The following is a 22,182-nucleotide window of genomic DNA, read 5'->3' as shown; positions in this document are numbered from 1 at the left end:
ATCATCTGGACAAAAAGGCTTAGTGGCCTGATTCTGCTTCCCTCCACATTCATTCCCTCCCTGCCTACCTTCCTTTCTGATTTGCTACAGTCTCAAGTTCTTTTTGTGGAGTGATCCAGGACTGTCCACTGGTGGAGGTCCCTAAGAGAAAAAGGCTGACTCACATTTGTTGGATGGAGAAATAATATGGAGCATGGGAGGTCAAGGAAGCACTCAGGAGGATTAGAGAAGAGCCACTAGATGGCAAAACTTGAGTGCCACCAATCTAACTGATAAATTTGGATGTTAAATGGTGTTCCATTTAGCTAACATTAGCGATCCCTGTGGCTCCGTATTCCCCCTAAATAGAGCATCTGGTCTAGACAGGCATCTGGGCAATATGAGCCTAAGAAGAGAGAAGAAAGGGGGTGAGCTGGCGAGATCCTTATGATTTCTCTTCTAACTGGCGATGACATGGAAATTTCTCTGAGCCAGGTTGTCTCTGATAAAGCATCTTCTTACTCTCTCTTTACAATAGGATCTGACTGAGACCTTGAAATCTGAACTGAGCGGCAAGTTTGAGAGGCTCATCATAGCCCTCATGTACCCACCATACAAATATGAAGCTAAGGAATTACATGATGCCATGAAGGTAACTGAAGCAATGTTGAAGGCCTGTCAAGTGATAGCCTAAATGCTGCCCATCCAGATATTGCCTCAGGCTTCAGCTCCTGATGAGGAAGACAAATGTTTGACCTTCTGCATCCTCCATGGCAGGCATCTAGTAAATATTTGCCATGAGATGGAAGGGTTGCTGCTGTCTCTTGTTTTCAAACAATATGCACTATAAAGTTATCAACATTGTGGCAGGCATAAATGCAAAAAAAAACACATTTTAATTTGCCAGACCCAAGCAATACATTAAATTTCAAAACGCACAGACACAATTCTGACTCATTGAAATCTACTCATGCAAAAACGTTCTACCATGGTCCCCCTAAGAACCTGTCTAGTACGTTATCCTCATAATGGCTTCCATATGTTTCATTTGCCAGAAGTTACTCTTATGTGGAATTTCTTTCTCTTCCCAGGGTATAGGAACCAAAGAGGGTGTCATCATTGAGGTCTTGGCATCTCGGACCAAAACCCAACTTAGGGAAATCATGAAAGCTTACGAGGAAGGTAAGAGTCATTGTGGCTCTGCCCTTGGTATCTCATGTAAAGGATTCGTAAGGCAATTGCTGAAGGGAATTCACCAATTAGCGGGCTTAGTAGCAATGGAGACAAAGATACGGGGAGGTGGAGGGGCCGCACACTGTCAGAGTGTAAGACATTTTGGGGATGTGAGGACCTGTAAGACCTCAAGTAGACACTGCCTAGTGTCCTAGAAGTCACCTCAAAACATCTCCCAAAAAGGAGGTGGCGGCAGTGCTCTCCCGATCCTGGGAACTTTGCAAAAAATCTTGGCATCAGAAGAACTTCCTGACCTACATTTTACATAAGTAGAAAAGCATAGAATGTTGGCTCTTTGAAGAGGCTTTAGAGATCATCTCGCTAAATATCCTCACTTACCGTGTACTGCACCAACTATTTTTATTTTTGGGTTTTAAAAGCACAGAAATTACATTTTTCCAAGTAAATTGCAAATTGCTCTCAAGCATCCTTTATATTCATTACTGTATTTCATATCTAGTAGAGGCTATTTATGTATTTTAAATGATCTTCCTACAATGCTTATTTGATTTTTCTCATTAATAAGTTTGTCTAGAAGGGAAAAGATTGAGAGTTAAAATGGTATGCTCTACCAAGGCAGTGGGAATGTAAGGACTGCCTTGACTAAGAAATTCATTACAAAGAAATCGATTTGTTGTTGTTCAGTTGTGTCCAACTCTTCATGACCCAGTGGACCTGTCCACGGGGTTTTCTTTGCAAAGATATTCGATTGGCTCAGCATTTCCTTCTCCAGTATATTAAGGCAATCAGAGATTAAGTGACTTGCCCAGGATCACACAGCTTGTAAGTGTCTGAGGTCAGATTTGAATTCAAGTCTTCCTGACTCCAGGACCAGGACTCTATCCATTGGGTCACCTAAGCTACCTCCTGTTGTTTCTTTACACAGATACAGACTAATAGCTTGTGACACGTGCAAATGATAAAGCCTGTGCTCCCTGCCCCATTGTCCTATGAAAGAAAGGGAACTGACAAAGATGAAAGCCATAGACAAATCTTAGGGGAAGCTCACCTGATGGGATTCAGAAACACAGCCCAAGTAGCTTCTGTAGAGCTTGACGGACCAATGTCAATGAGAAGGGAGGGTTGTGACCAAGAGCCTCAGATGTGATGGTCTTCAGGCCATGGCAAGAGTAGAAAAGGTGATGAGCTGATGAGCTCCCCAAGAGGTATTCTCGGACTCGACATGGTAGTAGAGAGATCTGGCTCTAAGAGCCTGATAGTCATAGGATCATTGAATGGACCTCAAAGGCCCTCTAGTCTAAGTCTCTCATTTTACAGATTAAGAAACTGAAGGTTAAGGAGGACGTGTAACTTGCCCCAAATCACATTTATAGAGAATCCAACGGGCTTTGCATCTGGATATGAGAAAATGTGTGTACGGAGCCATATTCAAAGCTCTCTTTTTCTCACTATGATGTGACCAGAAAGATTTTCCTGCCCACCAATACTGTGGTGACCAGTACAGCACATTCAACATTGCAGCCTACTAGAATTTGGAGTCAGAAGGCCTGGATTCAAATCCTGACTCTTTTTCTTATTAGTTCTGCAACATTAAGCAAGTCACTTAACCTCCCAGGCTTCAATTTCCTTATCTTTAAAATGATTTGTTCAAATCTTGGCTCAGACATTTACTAGCTGTGTGATTTTGGACAAGTCACTTAATTTCTCAGCCTCAATTTCCCCATTTGTAAAATAAAAGTATTAGTCTCAATGGCTTCCCCAATCCCTTCTTGATCTAAATCTATGATATATCAGGCCCCAGTCCTTCTAAATCTGGTATTTTCTCTATGCACACCTACCTCACAGGGTCATTTCATCACAGGGAAAGTGCTTTTATACTTTAAAGCGTTGTATAAATTTGAACCAATTTTATTAACCCTCCTGAGTTTCTGCCATACAGAATATGGTTCCAACCTGGAAGAAGATATTAAATCAGACACGAGTGGATACCTGGAGAGAATCCTGGTCTGCCTTCTGCAAGTAAGAGCGGGTTTGCTTTTCTGATGGTCCCTAAGGCAGTCGTGGAAGGGTCCACAGGCCTGGTTCCCTGAGAAAGCCCTGAATCGGAGAGCAGGGTCACATGGGTCTGCAGAGAGAAAGCCTTTGATGATTCAAATGTCAAAGGGATGGAACTCCTAGGGCAGCCAAGGGTAGGAATGTAAGATTCAGCCTCAGCTTCATGTCTGCTCTGGGAGAAGAATCCATTTCCTTATATAACTACTTTTGTTTTCCTCTCACAGGGCAGTAGAGATGATGTCAGCGGTTTTGTGGATCCAGGACTGGCACTCCAGGATGCACAGGTAAACTTTTTAATTATTAAATATTTCTTCCATTATTCTGAACTTGTCAAACACCAGAAAATATGAGCATTTGGATATGCAAAGAACAGAAAAAGAGGACTATACACAAAAATTCAAGCTCCATATGACTTGAATTTTTTTAAAGTACGTTTAACATGTTAGTTCCAGAGCTATACCACTTTGTTTCCCTCTGTTTTCTTCTGGGTATTTTATTTTATTGCTTCCTGGATGCTTTTATCATTCTTCTATTTTTTTGCTCAAGTAAGCTTAGAGAGACCTCAGAGGATATCTAGTCCAACGTATTCATGAGCCCTACCATTGCTTCCCTAGACATTAAAAATGTCCCCACGCATTTTACACACGCACACACACACACACATACACACACACACACACACACACACACATCATGATACCTACCACCTCTCACCCAGGCCCTGGAAAATTGGAGCTATGTTAGAACCAGACCCCAGTGCAAATGGAAACTGATGCATTCAACTCCCTTTTATGTCTGATCAGTGTCTTTGTGAGCATGGGTTAGAATGATGTTGTCTACTTGGAATTCCTAGGAAAAAATAAAAGAAATAAAGTCTCCAATAAATAAACTTTGAAATTTGTTCTCCTACATATCACTGTCCCCTGGAGGATTTGAACTATCATTCTATTATCACAAAATAAACACGGGACACAGAGAAAGGAATTTTCTGGCATCCAAAACATATGCATTTATAAAAATAACTATTCCAAAGTGTTTCATCTTATCCCATGCATGCCGAGTTCTAGGTCACTGCCTTTCTTGCCTACCCCTCTAGGCGCAGCCTAATGCTTTGAAATAAACATCCCAATGTCTACAATTGAGGTCTCTTCTGTCACTGAATCGGGAGCAAGTTTTCTGTCATTCCCTTCTAATATCTAAACCAAGGGAGCTGGGGATACTCTTTGGGAAGTCCCCAGAAGAAAGCTGTCTCAACAAGTGAACGTATGAGTTATCTGAAGCTAAATAGGAGATTTGTTCCAACTGTTGTCTATTTGGACCAATCTGTGATTTCACTGTTATAGGGAAACTCCCATTCAGGAAACTCCCTCTACCAATGGACATCCAAACCTGGTCTACATTGTAAATCTTAGACAGTCACTTGGAGCACTGAGAGGTTATAGAACTTGCCCAGGGTCACGTAACTCATATGTGTCAGAGGTGGGACTTGAACCCAGGTCTTGTGACTCTGAGGCTTGGCCCGCTACTACATCAGGCTGCCTCTAGTCCTTTAATATTGTAATTTTAAATTTCCACAGGACTCGGTCTGAAAGACTATACATAGAGATCTTTTATTGTTATCCTTGGAACCAGAGAATATTAAAGGAGGAAGGAATGTTTAGAGGTCACTATGTCCCCCTTTCTTATGCTATAGATGGGCCCTATTGAGGGGAACTTGCCCAATCAAAGAATTAGGACTAGAACCCAAGGCTTCTGATGGCCAGCCCAAGACTTTTCTCAATTCAACAAACCACCTCCTTTGCACGCTGATGGCAGGATCATTAAAGAACACAGGGTCACCTCCACACCACAATGAGGCATTGAAGTGAGGCTTTTGTGGGGGGAAAAAAAGCAGAAGAAAAGACTAAAGAATGAATTATTGTCTCCTTTCTGTCATCCATTGTCATCGTCCTATCCAAGCCAAAGAGCAGTCCTGGTTCTTTTTTTTTATCTTTCCCAACATAGTTTACATGAAGGGGCAGCTAGGTGGTGCAGCAGGTAGAGTGCTGGGCTTGGAAACCAGGAACACTCATCTTCATGAGTTCAGATCCAGCCTCAGACATTTGCTAGCTGTGTGACCCTGGCCAAGTCACTTAACCCTGTTTGCCGCTGTTCTTTATCTATCAAATAAACTGGAGAAAGAAACAGCAAACCATTCCAGTATATTTGCCAAGAAAACCCCGAATTGGGTCATAAAGAGTCAGATACTACAGAACAACAACATAGTTTAAAACAGCCTCTTTTGTTGTCCCTAGCATTCATCACCAATCTCAGTTCATTCACAGTTTTAGCACGGTTGGTGCCATTTTTACAAAGCTATTCTTTATTACACATTATTTATCCCCTTTCTTGCTTCTCTTCTGGATATGGCTTTCAAAAACGTAAGTCAGCCAGTGAGTGCCCTCTGCGTCTACTCTGATCACTTTTAAAAAGCTGCCCCATTGGAGCCACATGGAAAACACTAATTCCTTTTTTAAATTTTATTTTCAATTCACGGAACAAAACAAGCGTTTCTGCCACACTTACTGCTATAACAAGATCACTTCTGTTTCTCTCTCCATTGATCCTGACTCAAATGGTCTCCACTCTAATATTTTCCTCTTTCAGTTTCTGGATTTTCTTACAGGTATATGTTGTTAGGGATGATTTAATAAATAAATAATAATAATTTAATAAATAATGATAAATAACTTAATAAATAATAAATAAATGTTATTTGTGTTATTAGGACCTCTATGCAGCTGGAGAAAAGATACAGGGTACCGATGAGATGAAATTTATCACCATCCTTTGCACCCGGAGTGCCACACATTTGATGAGAGGTACAGAGTATCCTTTGTTGTGTTTTTACACCCCCATAGTTAGTCAACAAGCATTTCTTCAGTGCTCTCTATGTGCCCAGCACTGTGCTAACTAACCCTTCATAGAGTTATCTGTGAGCCCTGCTTTAGCTCTGGACAAACAGCTTCCAAACCTTGAATCTCCATCACATCTGACTTCCCACACAAACCACATAAAGAAGGACGAACCTAAAGCGAGTAGAAACTGGTGTATTCAGTCCCTTGTCTGTGGTCAGGGTCTACAGGGGAATGGGTTAGAGCTATTTTACCCATTCGGAATTCCTAGAACAATGGAACTAAAATTCCCAGTTCTTTTCCCCATTCATCATTCAGAGCTAAGTCTGCTCAACTGACGTTAGCCAGGATCGGTGCCCTTAAGATTCAGGGGCTCTTCTAGACCCAGTGAAGCTACAGAGACACGACGGATTGAGGCTAGAGATTTAGAGCAGGTCCACCTGGAAGGAGATATAGGACTCAGCCTGGGGTCACCGTCCAATGAGCACAGATAGGGTATTGGCCATCTTCATGGAGGCTAGTGCATCTAGAAGAGGATCAGCCAGGGCTTGTAAGAACTGATCTAAATGGACTGTTATTAATAATGACAATAATCGTAATAGCTAGCATTTAAATACACTTTAAAGTTTGCAAAGTGCTTCACAAATATTACTTCATTTTATCCTCACAACAACTTTGGGAGGAAGGTGCTCTTAGGTGTTTTATTGTCCCCATTAAGAGAAAAGTGGGGGTAAGAGGGTGATTTTCAAGTGACTTGCCCAGTGTCACACAGACAGTAAGTGTCTGAGGCTAGATTTGGACTCAGGTCTTTCTAACTGCAATACCAATGCTCTATCTGCTGAGCCACCCCACCTGTTTCACACGTGACCAACAAATTGAATCAGCCATTAGAATAGAAGCAATGCCATGCAGGAGTATAACTATGGTCCCTCAAACTCAGGAGTGTGTCTTTGGCAGTGATACCAAAAGTAATCATTGCTCCCTCTACTGAATCTCTTCTAATGCCTCATTGTGGCACGGAGAAGACTGTATGTCTAGCTAAGTTTAAAGAAGCATGTCACTAGGAGGTTGCCTATCAAGTGACAATTATTTCAGCCACAACAATTCCAGAAGAAAGGCCACCTTCTAAAGTGCAGATGGCTGGCTATCTGTGTCTGTGGATGGAGCAGTCACACAACTGAAATCATGGATGCTTGAACATTTGAATTAATAATAGCGCTTATTTACATATTGCTTTAAAATTTACAAAGCACTTTCCATACAACTATCCCATGAGGAAGGTATTGCACGTGTGTTGTTAGTTTTTACAGTCGAGGCAACTGAACCTGAGAGGGGAAAAGCCATTAAGTTAAAGTTACATGGCCCAAGTCAGGACTTGAAGAGTCACACTCAAAGCTATGTTCTTTCCCAGCATCATGCTATACGAGGGGAGGGGAAGTTAGGGCTCTGGGCTTGGGGCCAGAAAGACCCAAGTTCAAATCCAGTCTCAGATTGTGTGACCCTAGACAAGTCACTTAACTTCTCCCTCTCAGTCTCAGCTTCCTCATCCGTAAAATGAGGGGGTTGGACTCTAAATCTTCAATGCTATAATCATCCTTTATGATATCAACCTGGAAAGGTTAAGGACATCCACAAATCATCTGTTTCCCTTCAGTGTCCATTAGGGAATCTATCAGCTGTGAAAGTATCTGATTTTTTGTTTTGTTTTCTTTATATTTTAAACCCCCACCATCTTTGGGGAGATCAAATTCCCAGTGACATAGAAGACGTTTAAGAAATAGAAACACAGGAGGAAGCTGGGTGGCGCAGTGAGTAGAGCACCGGCCCTGGAGTCAGGAGGACCTGAGTTCGAATTCGGCCTCAGACACTTGACACACTTACTAGCTGTGTGACCTTGGGCAAGTCACTTAACCCCAATTGCTCTGTCTTCCCCCCTCCAAAAAGAAAAAAGGAAAAAAGAAATAGAAACACAGATTTAGAGCTGGAAAGGACCTTAGAAGATCATCTTATCCAACGACTTATTTTGCATATGAAAAAACAAAAGCCTAGAAAAGTCAGGGGACTAGGCTAAAGTCACACAGCAGTAAATACTGGAGTTGGAACTCATATCCCAGCTTCCTTGACTGCAGAGCCAATGCGTTTTCCACTGTACCAGGCTGCCAAGTAAAGAGATTCACGCTTGGAATCAGGAGATCTGAGTTCCACTCCTGGCTCTTATTTTTACTAGAAGGTGACTTTCCTTATCTTAGCAATTTGGGATTAATTATACTTGGGAATATCATCTTTGCAGGGTGATTGTGAGGAAAGTGTCTCATAAAACTTAAAGTAATAAATAAATGTGAATTAGTAATAGGTTTAATACATCCACCTTAAAATATTAAGATGAATTAAACAATTACTGATCATTAAGTTCTTCAGACAAGAATCAGTGGAACCAACTCCATCAGTCATCAAATATTAACTAAAGCACTTTCTGTGCTCCAGATGCCTACAGTCTATTAAGAGAGAAAAAAAAATTTGTACACATAGAAGCAAATGAAAACTATGTACAAACATACAAGTAAATTCACAATAATTTTGGTAAGAATTGAGGCACGCTCACAGCTATGAAGGAAGATGTTCAGTGATCAGGAAAGGCCTCATGTAGGAGATGGCACTACAACTGAAGGAAGCTAGGGTTTCTAGGAGGCACAAGTGAAAATGGAACGTTTCCAAGGACAGGTATAGACAGACTGTACACAGACCATGAAATTGGAGATAGAATGTCCAATATATGAAGCAGGTACTTCAGTTGGGCTAGAATGTAGCTTGCTTAAAGGAGAATAATGTTCCATGAATGGCCTGTAAACATTATACTAATTGACAGACATTTTTGTTGAATTTTATGCTTCTATTCATTTATTATTCCTTTCAATAAGTTTTTTTAACTAAAAGATTTAATTTCTATACTTTTGTAAGCCCTTTTGTATAATTAATTTCACAAAACGGAGGAGATGAATCTTTTGTTAGACCGTGAATTGTGATTATGGGTTCAGAAAACTTCTCTATGGCAGTCTTCCTTCCCTTAGAGATTCTTGTGACTAGCTAATGTCTACTCTTTCCACATAGTGTTTGACGAGTACCAAAAAATCGCCAACAAGAGCATCGAAGACAGCATTAAGAGTGAGACCCATGGTTCCCTGGAGGAGGCAATGCTCACTATTGGTAAGGCATTAGAAGAGTGTCGATAATTGTTCACATCCCCAAAGGCTTTCAGAGGGAGGCTGCCTCTTGAAATTCAAGTCAATTCAACAAATATTTATTAAGCCTGGTACAGAGTTGGCTTTGAAGCCAGACACATCTGGGTTCAAGTCCCGCCTCTGATAGATATTGGCTGGGTGATTCTGGACAAATTATTTAACCTCTCAGGTCTCTAGGAAACTCCCTATGGCTGTTCATGGCAGAGAATTGCATTGGTAGAGAACATGTCCTCGTCTTAGAATTCTCTATGTCAATGAAATCACAGATCCAATCCCTATTTATATTTGCCAAGTACTGTGCTAGACACTGGGTATGCTAAGACAGAAACAAAGCAGTCCCTGCCCTCAAGCGGCTTACGTCGGACTTATCCAGAGATAAGTAAATACAAGGCTCTGCCCTCTGAAACAAGTCAGAACAAATCTAATCTCTCTTCCACATAACTACCCTTCAAAATGTCTTCTAATTTACACATGAGATGAACTGATTTATGTGCACTTGGTTATATAGCTGGTTAAAGGAAGGAAGGAAAGAAGCATTTATTAAGCACCTACTATGCGCTACCCACTGTGCTAAGCATTCTACAAATATTCTCATTTGATCCTCACAGCAACCCTGAGAGGTAGGTGTAATTATTAGGCCCACTTTACGGGTGAAGAAACTGAGGCTGAGAAGTCAATACTTGCCCAGGGTCACACAACTAGTGTTTGCAGGATGATTTGCACTCAGGTCTTCTCAATTCCAGTTCCAGCTTTCTTTCCACTCAGCCATTTGATTTCTTGGCTCAGTCCAGTGCCCTTTTCACTATACTATGATAGCTTCAGATCAGAGGGGAGAAATTGGGGTTACTTTGCCCTAGAGTTGGGGCAGATTATTAGGTCCTAGTCCTAAATCTGCCATAAACTATTTAGACTGGATGGACTCCAAGCTTTCTTCCCGTTCTAAATATCTGTGACTGTCTAATTTATATGATATATTCTAAAATACATTGATATTAGAAATATCATTTTTAAAAACTGATGTTATGAGGGACTATAGACATGGACTATCACATGTACGATCCAATTTCAATCAACCACAAGAATTTATTAAACATGTACTATGTGCCTGGCACTGTTCTAAGAGCTGGGGATACACAGAAAAAGTAAGATCCGTCCTTACCCTCAAGGAGCTTACATTCTAATGGAGAAGGCAATATTTATATAAATAGGAATATACAAGTTACGTACAGAGTAGACGCAAAGAAATGAGCTTTTTTCTCTTTTTTTATTCTTAGATACAAGGGATGGCTTATAGGAGGAAGAGGGATATATTTGGAAATGAAGGTGATATAAAAACAAAAGATGCCAATACAAATTAAGAATTTTTCAAGTAGGTTTATGTTAAAAATAAAAAAAATAGGGCCTGAGTTGAAAAAAACACAGAAAATACAGACCTGCATTTGCCGTAAATTGCACAGGTTGAGCTGAAGGCCTTGAAATTCTCTGGGCCACTCCAAACCTTGAATTAAAATCCAGTAGGTCTTAGTGCCTACAATCCCACCGGACCCTCCCAGCAAAGTACTGAGTCTCTCTCATTTTACAATTGCAGCCATCTTCTAAGAGAAAACTTTTTGAAGTCGTATTTTAAAGATAGCTCAGCTTAGGTTATCAAGGCCAACCTTGACACAACCTAGACACTGACTGTTGGAAGTTATATTCATGAAATCAACCCCTGATATCTTTCACGATGATAAAATACCACGAAGAACCATTAATCGTAGCATCACGGGCAAGTCAAGCTGAGAGGACCCCAGTTGCAAGATATTCATAGGAGATGCAAATTTCACCACCTATTACTTCTGAAGGATTAACAGAACCTTTCCCTTTTTCTAGTGAAGTGCACCCGGAACATTCACAGTTACTTTGCAGAGAGACTGTACTATTCCATGAAGGTGAGAGACTGTGCTAATGATATAGCTTATCATCCCCTTCAAAGTCCCTTATCCCTGGGTCTTGTGGGGAAAACCAAATATAAGCATTCTGGTTTGGGGCTTGGTTTTTTTTTGATGTTTTTTCTTTAGCTTTGAGCCTCTTCAATGAACAAAATAATCTTCCTTTTAACTAAATTCCACTTATCAAAAAATCTTTTATTTCCCAAAGAAACATTTTGAGTAAATATGGTTGGACTCTTGGCTGGTAACCGATGCTTATTGATCAAAAAGCATTTATTAGCATTTGTTAGGCCTTGTGGCAGGGCTGAAATTATAAAGCTGAAAATAAAACAGTCCTTGCCTTAAAGAAATTGACATGGCAGGGAAAGGTAAATGGAGAGGGAGGGTTGAGCATATTTTTATATAGTATCAACAAAATAAATACAAGGTAATTTTGTTAAAACCTACTCAGTCTACCATATGCCTCTTTGTTTGTCCTTGAGTGAACTTCAACTTAAATTCCAACCCAAGTTAGATATCCATCTTCTATACCTTTAAATTGTGACCTTTTAAACTCCTGTTTAATTCTCAACAAACTCCCCAGTATCTTGAATCTTTTCATCCAATATGCCTTCCACCTCCTCATTTTAACAGAAACTCTGCTATTTACCATACCCCTATAAACTTCTCCAATGGATTCTCTTTTCCCCACTGCCTGTAACTTACATGGCTAGGAGAGAAGACAGAGATACATGTTGCTCCTCAAAGCTTTTTCCAGACCATTCATTTGTAGAGCACCACTATTCATTGGGTCTCCAATGTTTTCAACCTTGGGATTATCTTTGATTTTTCTCTCTTTCTTACCTCTCCTAACCAATTAATTACTAAGTCTTGTTGATTGCACCTCTGTGACATCTCTCATACTTGTCTCCTCTTCCCTATTCCCATTTCATCCATCCTCATGCAAGCCTTTACTATCACCTACCAGGACTGTTGCTTTAAGATCCTACTAGGTATTCTACCCTTTCTGTTCTGTATCCCTCCTAACCACCTTTCTCATGGAATATTTCTTGCACATCAATCTTGGCATGTCCTTTATCTGCTTAAAAAACCATATGGCTTGCTAAATGAAGTTCAAATTCTTCTGCCTTGCATTCAGGATTCTCACTAATTTAACACTACCTTTCCAGGCTTGTCTCATTTTGCTCCTCTCACTCGCTCTACTTCCAAACTGGTCTGTTCTCTGCCCCCTGAATAGGATACATGTCCTCTTGCCTTTGTGCGTTACTGTTTTCTTCTCCAGTTATATTTTTAAAATTTCTACCCAATCTTTATAGTCAATGCTACCTTCCACAGAAAACCTTTTCTGAACCCCAAAAGAGATGACCTTTATTAGTGGAGTTTATATAACACTTTGTTTTCTAACTCTCTTATTATCTTATTATCATTATATATAATTATTATTATAATTATAATATAGAAATAATTATAAATATAGAAATAATACATAGACGTTATAATGTATTATATAATATATAATTATTAATATTATTATCTAACTCTCTACTTATAACATTTGAGTGTTATGGTTGTATATGTTTTTGGCTGATTGCCCTGCTGGAATTATATATTATTTAAACTTTATACCTCTCCCACCAATAATCAGAGTATTCCTACCTGGGAGGGATTAATGACTGCTTGTTGAATGATTAACTTAACAGCATCAAACCAGTTTATTTTTAAAAGCTACTGAACCAGAAAGATGGAAAATAAATGAAGGCAAAGACATTATCACTATCCCTTTGAGAAGTTTAACCAGCATAAAAGTAGTCATCACAATAAGACCTCCCCCAAATAGCCTCAGTCAGAAAACATGTGATTGCTTTGCCTAGAAGGGGGACATAACTACCAAGGACAATATTAGTTTAGATTCAAACTCATTTCCAATGCATCATTGACAAGTTTGATGGAGAGAAGCTATTATCACTTCATAAAAGAGCAAAAAGTCATTGAGGGGAAAATGAGTAGGCAAAAAGTTGATATAAGACCTGGCTAAACCAGATCCCCTCAAGAGCATTTGGGGACAAAACTGAAAGAAGGATAACAAATAGTTGTGAAATGGAACGTGGTTCCATACCAATCTCTTCCCTTCATTAACGATAGTAACACCACCATTTTTACCCTCACTATGTGAGGAAGCAGAAATGGCAATTAAGAAGATGAAATCAGGAGAAACAGCTTGACTATGGTAAGAAAAATAGACACAAGCCCCAGCAGATAGTATTTCATGAGGCTCAAATTAAACTGGTATTATTTATTAGGAAGGTTTTACTTGTAAAATAACAAGCAAAGGTATCCACAAATGTCATCTATTGTTTTGAGACCTTGATTAATCTATGCTTCTCACATGACTGACTAACAACCACTAGAATCTTCAAAATTTTACTTCTAAGAAAGAGAAAAGGGTTCAAATTTAATGGAGAAAAAATCATGGCGAGTGATACTTCATATTACATTAATGAATTTCATTTCCGTATTTCAAAATGTATATGGAAATGTTTCATTAACTGAGACTAAATGGAATCCTAATTAATTTCTCTCTCTTTTGAAAAGGCCAGAAGTGATATCTATTTTATGACTATTTAATGCAGGGATTAGGAACTCGAGATGGCACCCTGATCCGAAATATTGTTTCAAGGAGTGAAATCGACTTAAACCTCATCAAGAACGAGTTTAAGAAGCTGTATGGGAAGTCTCTTTCTAGCATGATCATGGTGAGTAAATCTTTATCCTCTACTCACATAATTTACTGTTCTCACACACACACAGATGTGGTCACATCATACCTCTGATCAAAAATCTCCTGGGTCCTGTTGCCTACCAATGAAAGATCAAATTCTTCTGCCCTCTGGTACCACAAAGAACAAATTCAATCCCTCTTCCATAGGAGAGCCCTTCAAAATGTCTCCTCCCTTTTACTACTTAGTTCAGGCATCTGTGAAAACATCCCCCAAAGGGCCTTTTGACTAAACCTTGGGGCCTGAAACAGTAGCAGCATCTCAGTTTCTAGATTCTTTTCAATGAACTCATGGAGTAGCTTTGGAATTCCCACCAAGAGACAAGTCAAAAACCCACATTTTTTATTTACTTTTTTGCTTTTGGTGCCTAGAGCAAAATTTATTTAGCTTGGACTATCTAAAGGAAAGAGTGAATGAAACGTCAATTTAGATTGTTGTTCAAATGTTTTTCAGTCTTGTCTGACTTTTCATGACCCATTTGGGGTTTTCTTGGCAGAGTGGTTTACCATTTCCTTCTCCAGCTCGTTTTACAGATGAGTAAACTGAAGCAAAGAGAGTTAAGTGACTTGCCCAGGGTCACACAGCTACCAAGTAGGTGTCTGAGGCCAGATTTAAACTCAGGAAGTTGAGTCTTTCTGACTCCAGGCCCAGCACTCTATCCACTGCTCCATCTAGCTGCCCTGAATTTAGACTGGGTTGCCTCAAAAGCATAGATGTGTCCTTAGAGTAGGAATTTGTGTCCAAAAAGATTTTTAAATTACTCAATTCTCTTCTATTTTAATAACTTTAAAATTTATATATATATATATATATACAATTATATTCTGAGATGAAACAGTCAGAAACTAGAATGTAGATTAATATCTTCTAAAGTATTTTGTCCCAGAAATGAACTTACATTACCCTTCAAAATATGAGAACAAGCACTCCCTTTTTCAGATGAAGTAGAAAGTCTTCCTTGGGACAGTGATAAGTAATCAGTCCTAAGAGATTTAATTCTAAGAACCAGTTCTAAGAAAGCCGCATTACAGTGCAAACAATAGTCATGAGAATCTGGCAAAGAAGTCCCTGAGCCATGTGCTTCTCCTTACCAGACCAACACTATTACCATTTTTGATCATAGAACTTGCCACTCAAGTTATGAATTCTCTACTGGGAAAACCAAAAGATTGACCCCCATGACCCTCTTGGAAGAATGCTGGCCAAAGCGTATTAGAGGAAGATTTCAATGACGGAAAAGAATTTACCAGAGCACTGGGTCTAGTTATCACAAAATTTCAGAGTCAGAAAGAATCTCAGAAGTCATCTTTCCCAAAGCCAGATCGGAATTAACCTCTGTCCCCTTACAGATGGTCATCCAGTTTTTACCTGAAGGTTTCTAATGAGGGGAAACCCCTACCTTCCAAGGAAGTCTATTTCACTCATATGCTCTGATTTCAAGAAGTTTTTCCTGCCATCAGTGGGAGCTCTAGAAATGAGCAGACCAACCAGGGATGGCCCCTCATTGAAGCTCCCCTCCCTCTCTTTGCTGTCTATACTTAAACTCACTCAGGAGCAGGGACTCTGTGTCATACACAGAATTATTGAATCTCAGGGTTGGAAAGAACCTGAGAGGTCATCTGGTTTAACTCTAATCTGACTAATGCATTGCAAAGTTCTACAGCCTACTGGGTAAGGAGGTATTTGACATTCACTTGAAGGCTTAAAGCAAGGGGGCATCCCCTAGCTCCCAACACAGTCCATTTCGTTTTTAGATAGGGCTAGTTATTAGAAAGCTTTTCCCTGTGCCATGCAGACACAACCTGTACAAGCTCCCTAGCCTTCATGAGGGTACGCCATGCTGATCTTACTTATAGATAAGGTGACCAAAATTGCATCCCAATCTAGATTTCCTTCCTCCTTCTCCCCAGGAGAATTAAGCATCCCTTGGCCAAGACCCTACATCCTACTGGTCCAGGACCAAACAAGGCCTATAATTTATTGTTCTTACTTAGATACTTAGACAAGACTCATCAGATTATTCCCCTCTAAAGTAAGGCTGAGTCCACAAGAGCTTCATACTTTAGCATGAATAGCCTTTGAGCCCACAGCCTTCCTACATCACCTGGAGGGAGAGAGAGGAGCTCAGAGCTCAGAATCTTCTGACTAAGCAAAAATGTAAAAAACGCAAATACTGCTAGTACCTTAATGTTTATTTAAGTAAGGTTTCCCCTGAGCCAGGGGCAGCTTGGTGGTTCAGTAGATGGAGCGCTGAGCCTGGAGTCAGGAAGACCTAAGCTCAAATCTGGCCTCAGACACTGGAGAAATTAGCTAACCTCTCATCTGTTTCCTGATCTGTAAAATGAGGGTGATAATAGCAGCTGCCTCCCAAGGTTATCATGAGGATCAGATGATTGTAAAACACTTAACATAATGCCTGGCACATGGTAAGCACTGTATAAATGTCGTCTAGCATTATTATTGGACCACTTGGATTTGAAACGCACGCACACACACACATACACAAACACACGTACACACATGCACACATGCATACATCTATATGCACACACACATGCATATGTGTACACGCACATGCACACGCACACACACACACACATACACACTCCTTTGTAACCTCCTCAGGCATACTTACACACATTCAATCTAAAGTTACTATAAACTTTAGTTTTTAATAGTAAACTTAGTAGCTATTTGTTGAATTAATGAATGAAAAAAACAGTAGTATCCTTTTCCCCAGCATACAAATGAACCCTCTCGTTTGAAATGGACCTAAAGGCTCATCACGTGAACATTCCCCAAAGAAAATCTCTGGAGATAAAGGCTCCTTCTTCTAATATACAATGTCAGCTTCTGCTATCTTGATTAATGAGCCTCCTTTAGGGATCTGGAATGAATATTAATTCTCTGATGAAACTTGTGATGAATATCTCCCTGTTCCCCTTTTTCTTCTCCCCTGATCTGAAGAAAATCTACAAGTTGAAGGGAAGAGAGAAGGAAAAGGATCACTTCAGACATTTCCTCACATAACTGAAATAATCTTATATCTATGAACTAAACATCAGGCCTTTTCCCCCAGTTGACTTGCCTGGGCACACCAAGTTAATTGGTAGTTGAAAACAATACCTAGGTCTTTAAGTAAAATTGTCTCTCTCCACCTCCTCCAAAGCCCTCCCTCACTCAAATCAAAGTCAACTGCAAGTCATGTCATCATTTCCCTGACGTTACGATCCTCTTCGAGGACAAAGGACAAATGCAACAACTACAAAGTACAAAGTACAACCTGAATTGCATTGGGCAAATGCTGGGGATGGCCTTTAACTAATGATAGATGGTAGCTCACATTTATAAAGCACTTTCTTTTTTCACAATGACTCTATGTGGTAGGAAGTGAAAATGCCAATACCCCCATTTTATAGATACAGACACTGAGGCCCAGAGTGGAAAGATAATTTGACTAAAGTCACGTCATTAACAAGCAGAAGGCCTGGTATTTGAAGGAAGGTCTTCTGACTGAGTATGGTACAACTTGCACTAAAATTGTGCTGCTTTTAAATGAATTTACCAACTATCAGTTGGTCACCTATAAGGACAGAATGGCTCCATCTGTTCAGGTTGCCTCTAATAATTGATAGTGGTAATGATCGAGCAGCCTCTGAAAGGCCCTTCTAGACCTGGGATTCGTTGGTAATCAATACCCTGAGTTGTTCTTGTTCTTGCTCTTTGTTGTTGTTGAAGACCCTCAGTATGTGCTTGGGGGTGAGGGTAGGGGATATCAATATGATAATGTGAAACACATTCTAAGAAGAAAACAAGTCAGCTTTCCTAACCCTCCTTCATTCAACAAATTAGGACACATAAGACATTACCCCATTTTGTGGGTGTTCTTGCTGTTCACTTGTGGTGCTTTACATTAAAGGTTATCTCTAGTAGAGCTGGAGTCCTTTAGTTTGGGGAAATCTTTCTATTTGGCTTGTAAATAAAGCAAGCTTTTTGATGTAGCGTAGTCACCTGCCTCATTTTTAAATATCAGTTATCCAAGCCTTGGTAACCAGAAACTAATTCACCACCTGAAGAATCCGGGTATACTCTGGGGGATTTCCTTGCTCCCTTCACTCATAACCCCCACCCAAGAAGCCTCAGACAATATGCTGAAATGGACTCCTCACTTGTAAGCGTGCAGTTTACAAAATTGTAGATTTTTTTTAATGAAAAGAAAGAGGAAAACAAAACAAAAACTCCTCAATTGGAAACCACTTGTCTCAAACATCCATGTAATCTCCAGAATCTCTTACAGCCCCAATATAAGAATTCCATCAGCACAAAGCTCTACCCTCAGGTTCTCTCATGGGATTCTACTCCCTTATTGCCCTGCCTTAGAGAAGTGTAGAAGAATAAGTGTTTATTCTCTCTCTCTCTCTCTCTCTCTCTCTCTCTCTCTCTCTCTCTCTCTCTCTCTCTCTCTTTCTCTCTCTTTCCTCTCTTCCACTTTCTTTCTCTGTATTTGTGTATCTGTCTTTTTCTATGTGTGTGTCTGTCTTTGTCTCTGTTTCTCTCTTTCTATATATGTCTCTGTTGCTCACTCTCTTTCTCACTCTTTCTGCCTTTCTTTCTTTGTGTCTCCCAATCTTTCTCTGTTTGTCTCTTTCTGTGTCCCTGTCTCTATTTTTCTTAGTTTTTCTCCACTTCTCTGTGTGTTTCTGCCTCTCTCTGTGTCTCAGTATCTATCTTTCTCCCTGTCTCTCTCTAGGTGTCTCTGTCTCTGGGTGTCTCTGTCTTTGTTTCTGCATGTGACCATTATCTCTATTTGTCTATGTGTCTCTGTCTCTCTCCCTCGCTCCTCTCTATCTCCCCTCAACTTCCTGTGGATCTTCATGATAATAAGGCCACCAGACCTTTATTTACCAATGGATAAGTGAAGGCTGATTCTATTAGCTTTTATTGTCTAGTTGTTAGGTCAATTTGGTGTTAGAATTGAATATTCCATCTAATCCCTATTAATTTATTGGCTCCAGTTTGACAGTCAGAAATTATACAATGGAAAGGAGGAAATTTTCTCTTGAGCTAAACGTTCACTTAATGAAATGCAGCCTCTGAAGTTAATCTGATGCTTCTCATTATAAAGTTCCTGGGCAGGATGGTGCCAAGGAGCACCATGTGGCAAGTATCTATCATCTATCAACAAAACAAGCATTTAGCTAATAGGCAGTGTGAGATCAAACCCTTAGACCTCTTTGTCCAAGGAGGATCAGACTGCATAGAGATGCTTAAGATTTTTTTTCTCTATTATGTTAAATATACCCACTTTCTTCTCTTGACCCCAGCACACATTCTCTCTTCCTACTGACTACTTTCTCCTCCCCCAACCTCTCCATCTATAGTATAAGGTTTATTTATCCATCTTCTAACATCATGGTGAGAGAAATGATTATTTCTCTCTTGTATTTAATAACTAATTATTGAATTAGGACAAAGTTTTCCCCTTTTTTTACTTCCTCATTCAGATATCAGCCCCTGTAGGTTATTCAGGCAGATTTTTAAGTGCAGGACTAATATTGAAAAGAAGAACTCAGACTTGTTCAAAAGATAAAAGTTAGGTGAATTGATGGATTCTGGTCCGTTGTGTTTTCCTCAGACAGGTCTGGGAAAATGTGGATTCTCCCTTTTGTCAGACAAGTAATATGGACACAGATAATTCTCTTTGACCAAAACTGAGTGATCCTAGTTACATTCCCCAGATCCTCATTAGAATAAGCCCAGCTCTCATATTCTTCTCATTAATTGTCAACCAATCAGAGTTGATTTCTACCCTCAGGAACACCTACTCTTCCAAGAGCGTCTAAACGTTGTGTGGGTTCCATGAGGATCCTTGGTCTAAGAAAGAATGGCCAAATGACCATAATTTTATTAATAATATGTTAGCATTATTAATAAAATAATTAATTACCTAGAAACTATATCTCTCAATTTTTTTCTATATCACAATGGATTTCTCTGCCTCGAAATTGTTCAGTTCAAGAATTTCACTAAGGGAATGAATAGTAATATACTGGACTATAAATTTCATGAGAAATACTCCCATATCTTCTCGAGCACCTAACACATTGTTCTGTACATTTTTGTTGTTCAGTCATGTCCAGCTCTTTGTGGCCTTATTTGGGGTTTCCTTGACAAAGACACTGGAATGGTTTGCCACTTCCTTCTCCAGCTCATTTTACAGATGAAGAACTGAGCTCAGCAGGGTTAAGTGATTTGCCCAGGGTCACAAAGCTAGCGTCTACGTCTGGATTTGAACTCATGGAGATGAGTCTTCCTGATTCCAATCCCAGTGCTCTATCCACTTGCCACCTAGCTGCCCCTAGCTGCTCTGCACATGGCTAAAACTTAATAAGCATGTGGATTCATTGGTCACTCCGTTAACTAACTCTCATTTTCTTGACACTCCTCCAGGGAGACACCAGTGGAGACTACAAGACGGCTCTGCTGAATCTGGTCGGGAGTGACTCCTGAAGTTTTCAGAGATGGAAGAGAAATGTCAGAGATGAAAATTAGGATGGAAATCCACACGTTACAGGACACCATAGTTGCCATTACTGGGGAATCACACCCAATAAGCTTTTATTTACAAAGTTTCTGTTTTCTTTGTTTTTTTTTACAAAATCTTCGATCCTTTCAAGCTAGTATTTCAGGCAGGAGGAATCAGACATTACCTACATGTAGACTGTCAATCTATCCACCTTCATCGCACTGCAACCTCCACAAAAGAACATAGCCCAGGCTGTATGTCAGGCTGAATAAGGAAACCTCGGGGACTCAATCAGTAAGAATCTGGTATTAAATACAATCACAATACCGGAGTGTCTTTGATGGCCCTCAGATGAGCAAAGATACACATGAAACTAGCCGGAAGTATTGAATCTGGACAATAGAATTGCATCCATTTAATTCAAGGCAAGTTATCACAAGGACTTAATTGGAATGACTGAAAACAGAACATAATTATAACTACTTGAAACATTCTGAATTGGTTATCACCAGTATTTTTTCTAACCATCCTCATCTAGAAATCCTGGGAGATCAGTGGAAGCTAAATTTCATGACCTGAGAAGCTTAAGCTGAACTATTTTATTTACTAAATCAGCTGCTGGGGGGTGGGGGTGGGGAACTGAAAGCAGGAGTAGGGATGGAGCAGAGAAAGGGGTTGCCAGAGCCCATTAGCAATTGTTGATGGCAATTAAATTCTTAGGGAGATTGACTGTACTTGTGATTTTACAATAGGTGGCACTCTCTGCCTGAGAATTTCTGAATTCTTTGTTGTACTTTGCAAATTAATAAAGATTTGTATATTAAAACCTAAGGGTCTTTGGGTTTGAAGCAATCACTTGGCTGAAAGCTCTTTCTTTGGACTGGTCAGTAGAAATAAAAGGGAACTAATAGAATGCTCACTGGCATTCTGAAACCTCTGAACGCATGATTCTATGTGGTCTCTCGGGCTCTGGGAGCTTTCATTGGTAACTAGGACTGATTTCCACTTACTCATCATTTATAACAGTTTATACCCAACTATCTCTTACCTCGTTTATCCTCACAACCATTCTGGGAGAGAAAAGGGGCAATCATCATCTCCCCATTTTATAGAAAGGAAAACAGACTCAGAGATTGGCAAACCACAAGTCATTGGCGGATCCTTCACTAGAATTCAAAGACCTCTATTCAGAGAGTCCTTTCTACCACACCATGTTGTTTCACAGACAGTAGGACTTCCTAGATTTGTGGTACTATGGAATGTCATCATAATGCAATAGTCAGGGTTGAAGCAACCACCTTATATAAAGTCAAGCCAGTTCATGGTACAGTGAATAGAACACTAGACCTAGAGTCAGAAAGACCTGAGTTCAAATTTAGCTTCAAATATTTAGATGTATGACCCTGGGCAAGTTACTTAACCTCTGTTAGCCTCAGTTTCCTCATTTGTAAAAGGAGGATAATAATAGCACCTGCCTTCCAGGGTTGTTGTGAAGATAAATTGAGGTAATATTTGTCAAGAACTTTGCAAACCTTAAGTCACTATACAAATGGTAGCTACTATTATCACTTCTTTTGTATATACATA

The 22,182-nt window shown here is 39.8% G+C and overlaps 1 protein-coding gene across 3 annotated transcripts in view; it reads left to right on the top strand.

Annotated features, from left to right (window-relative positions):
- Window positions 1-20,673, top strand: part of LOC118828936 (annexin A8) — a 28,607-nt gene extending 7,934 nt beyond the window's left edge. For 2 of the 3 annotated variants that reach the window (XM_036735831.1, XM_036735830.1), the window contains 9 exons: window positions 518-631; window positions 1,071-1,161; window positions 3,113-3,192; window positions 3,453-3,512; window positions 5,996-6,089; window positions 9,231-9,326; window positions 11,234-11,292; window positions 13,923-14,045; window positions 20,520-20,673. In XM_036735831.1, the coding sequence (XP_036591726.1) occupies window positions 518-631; window positions 1,071-1,161; window positions 3,113-3,192; window positions 3,453-3,512; window positions 5,996-6,089; window positions 9,231-9,326; window positions 11,234-11,292; window positions 13,923-14,045; window positions 20,520-20,579 (777 nt within the window). In that variant the 3' untranslated portion in view covers window positions 20,580-20,673. The remainder of the gene's footprint in view (window positions 1-517; window positions 632-1,070; window positions 1,162-3,112; window positions 3,193-3,452; window positions 3,513-5,995; window positions 6,090-9,230; window positions 9,327-11,233; window positions 11,293-13,922; window positions 14,046-20,519) is intronic. The other variant, XM_036735832.1, reaches the window with a different exon arrangement.
- Window positions 20,674-22,182: the final 1,509 nt, after the last annotated feature.

The sequence above is a fragment of the Trichosurus vulpecula genome, chromosome 8 (assembly GCF_011100635.1).
Source record: "Trichosurus vulpecula isolate mTriVul1 chromosome 8, mTriVul1.pri, whole genome shotgun sequence".
Lineage (NCBI taxonomy): Eukaryota > Metazoa > Chordata > Mammalia > Diprotodontia > Phalangeridae > Trichosurus > Trichosurus vulpecula.
Note: the sequence above shows the minus strand (reverse complement) of the source record. Positions and strands in the feature narration are given on the sequence as shown.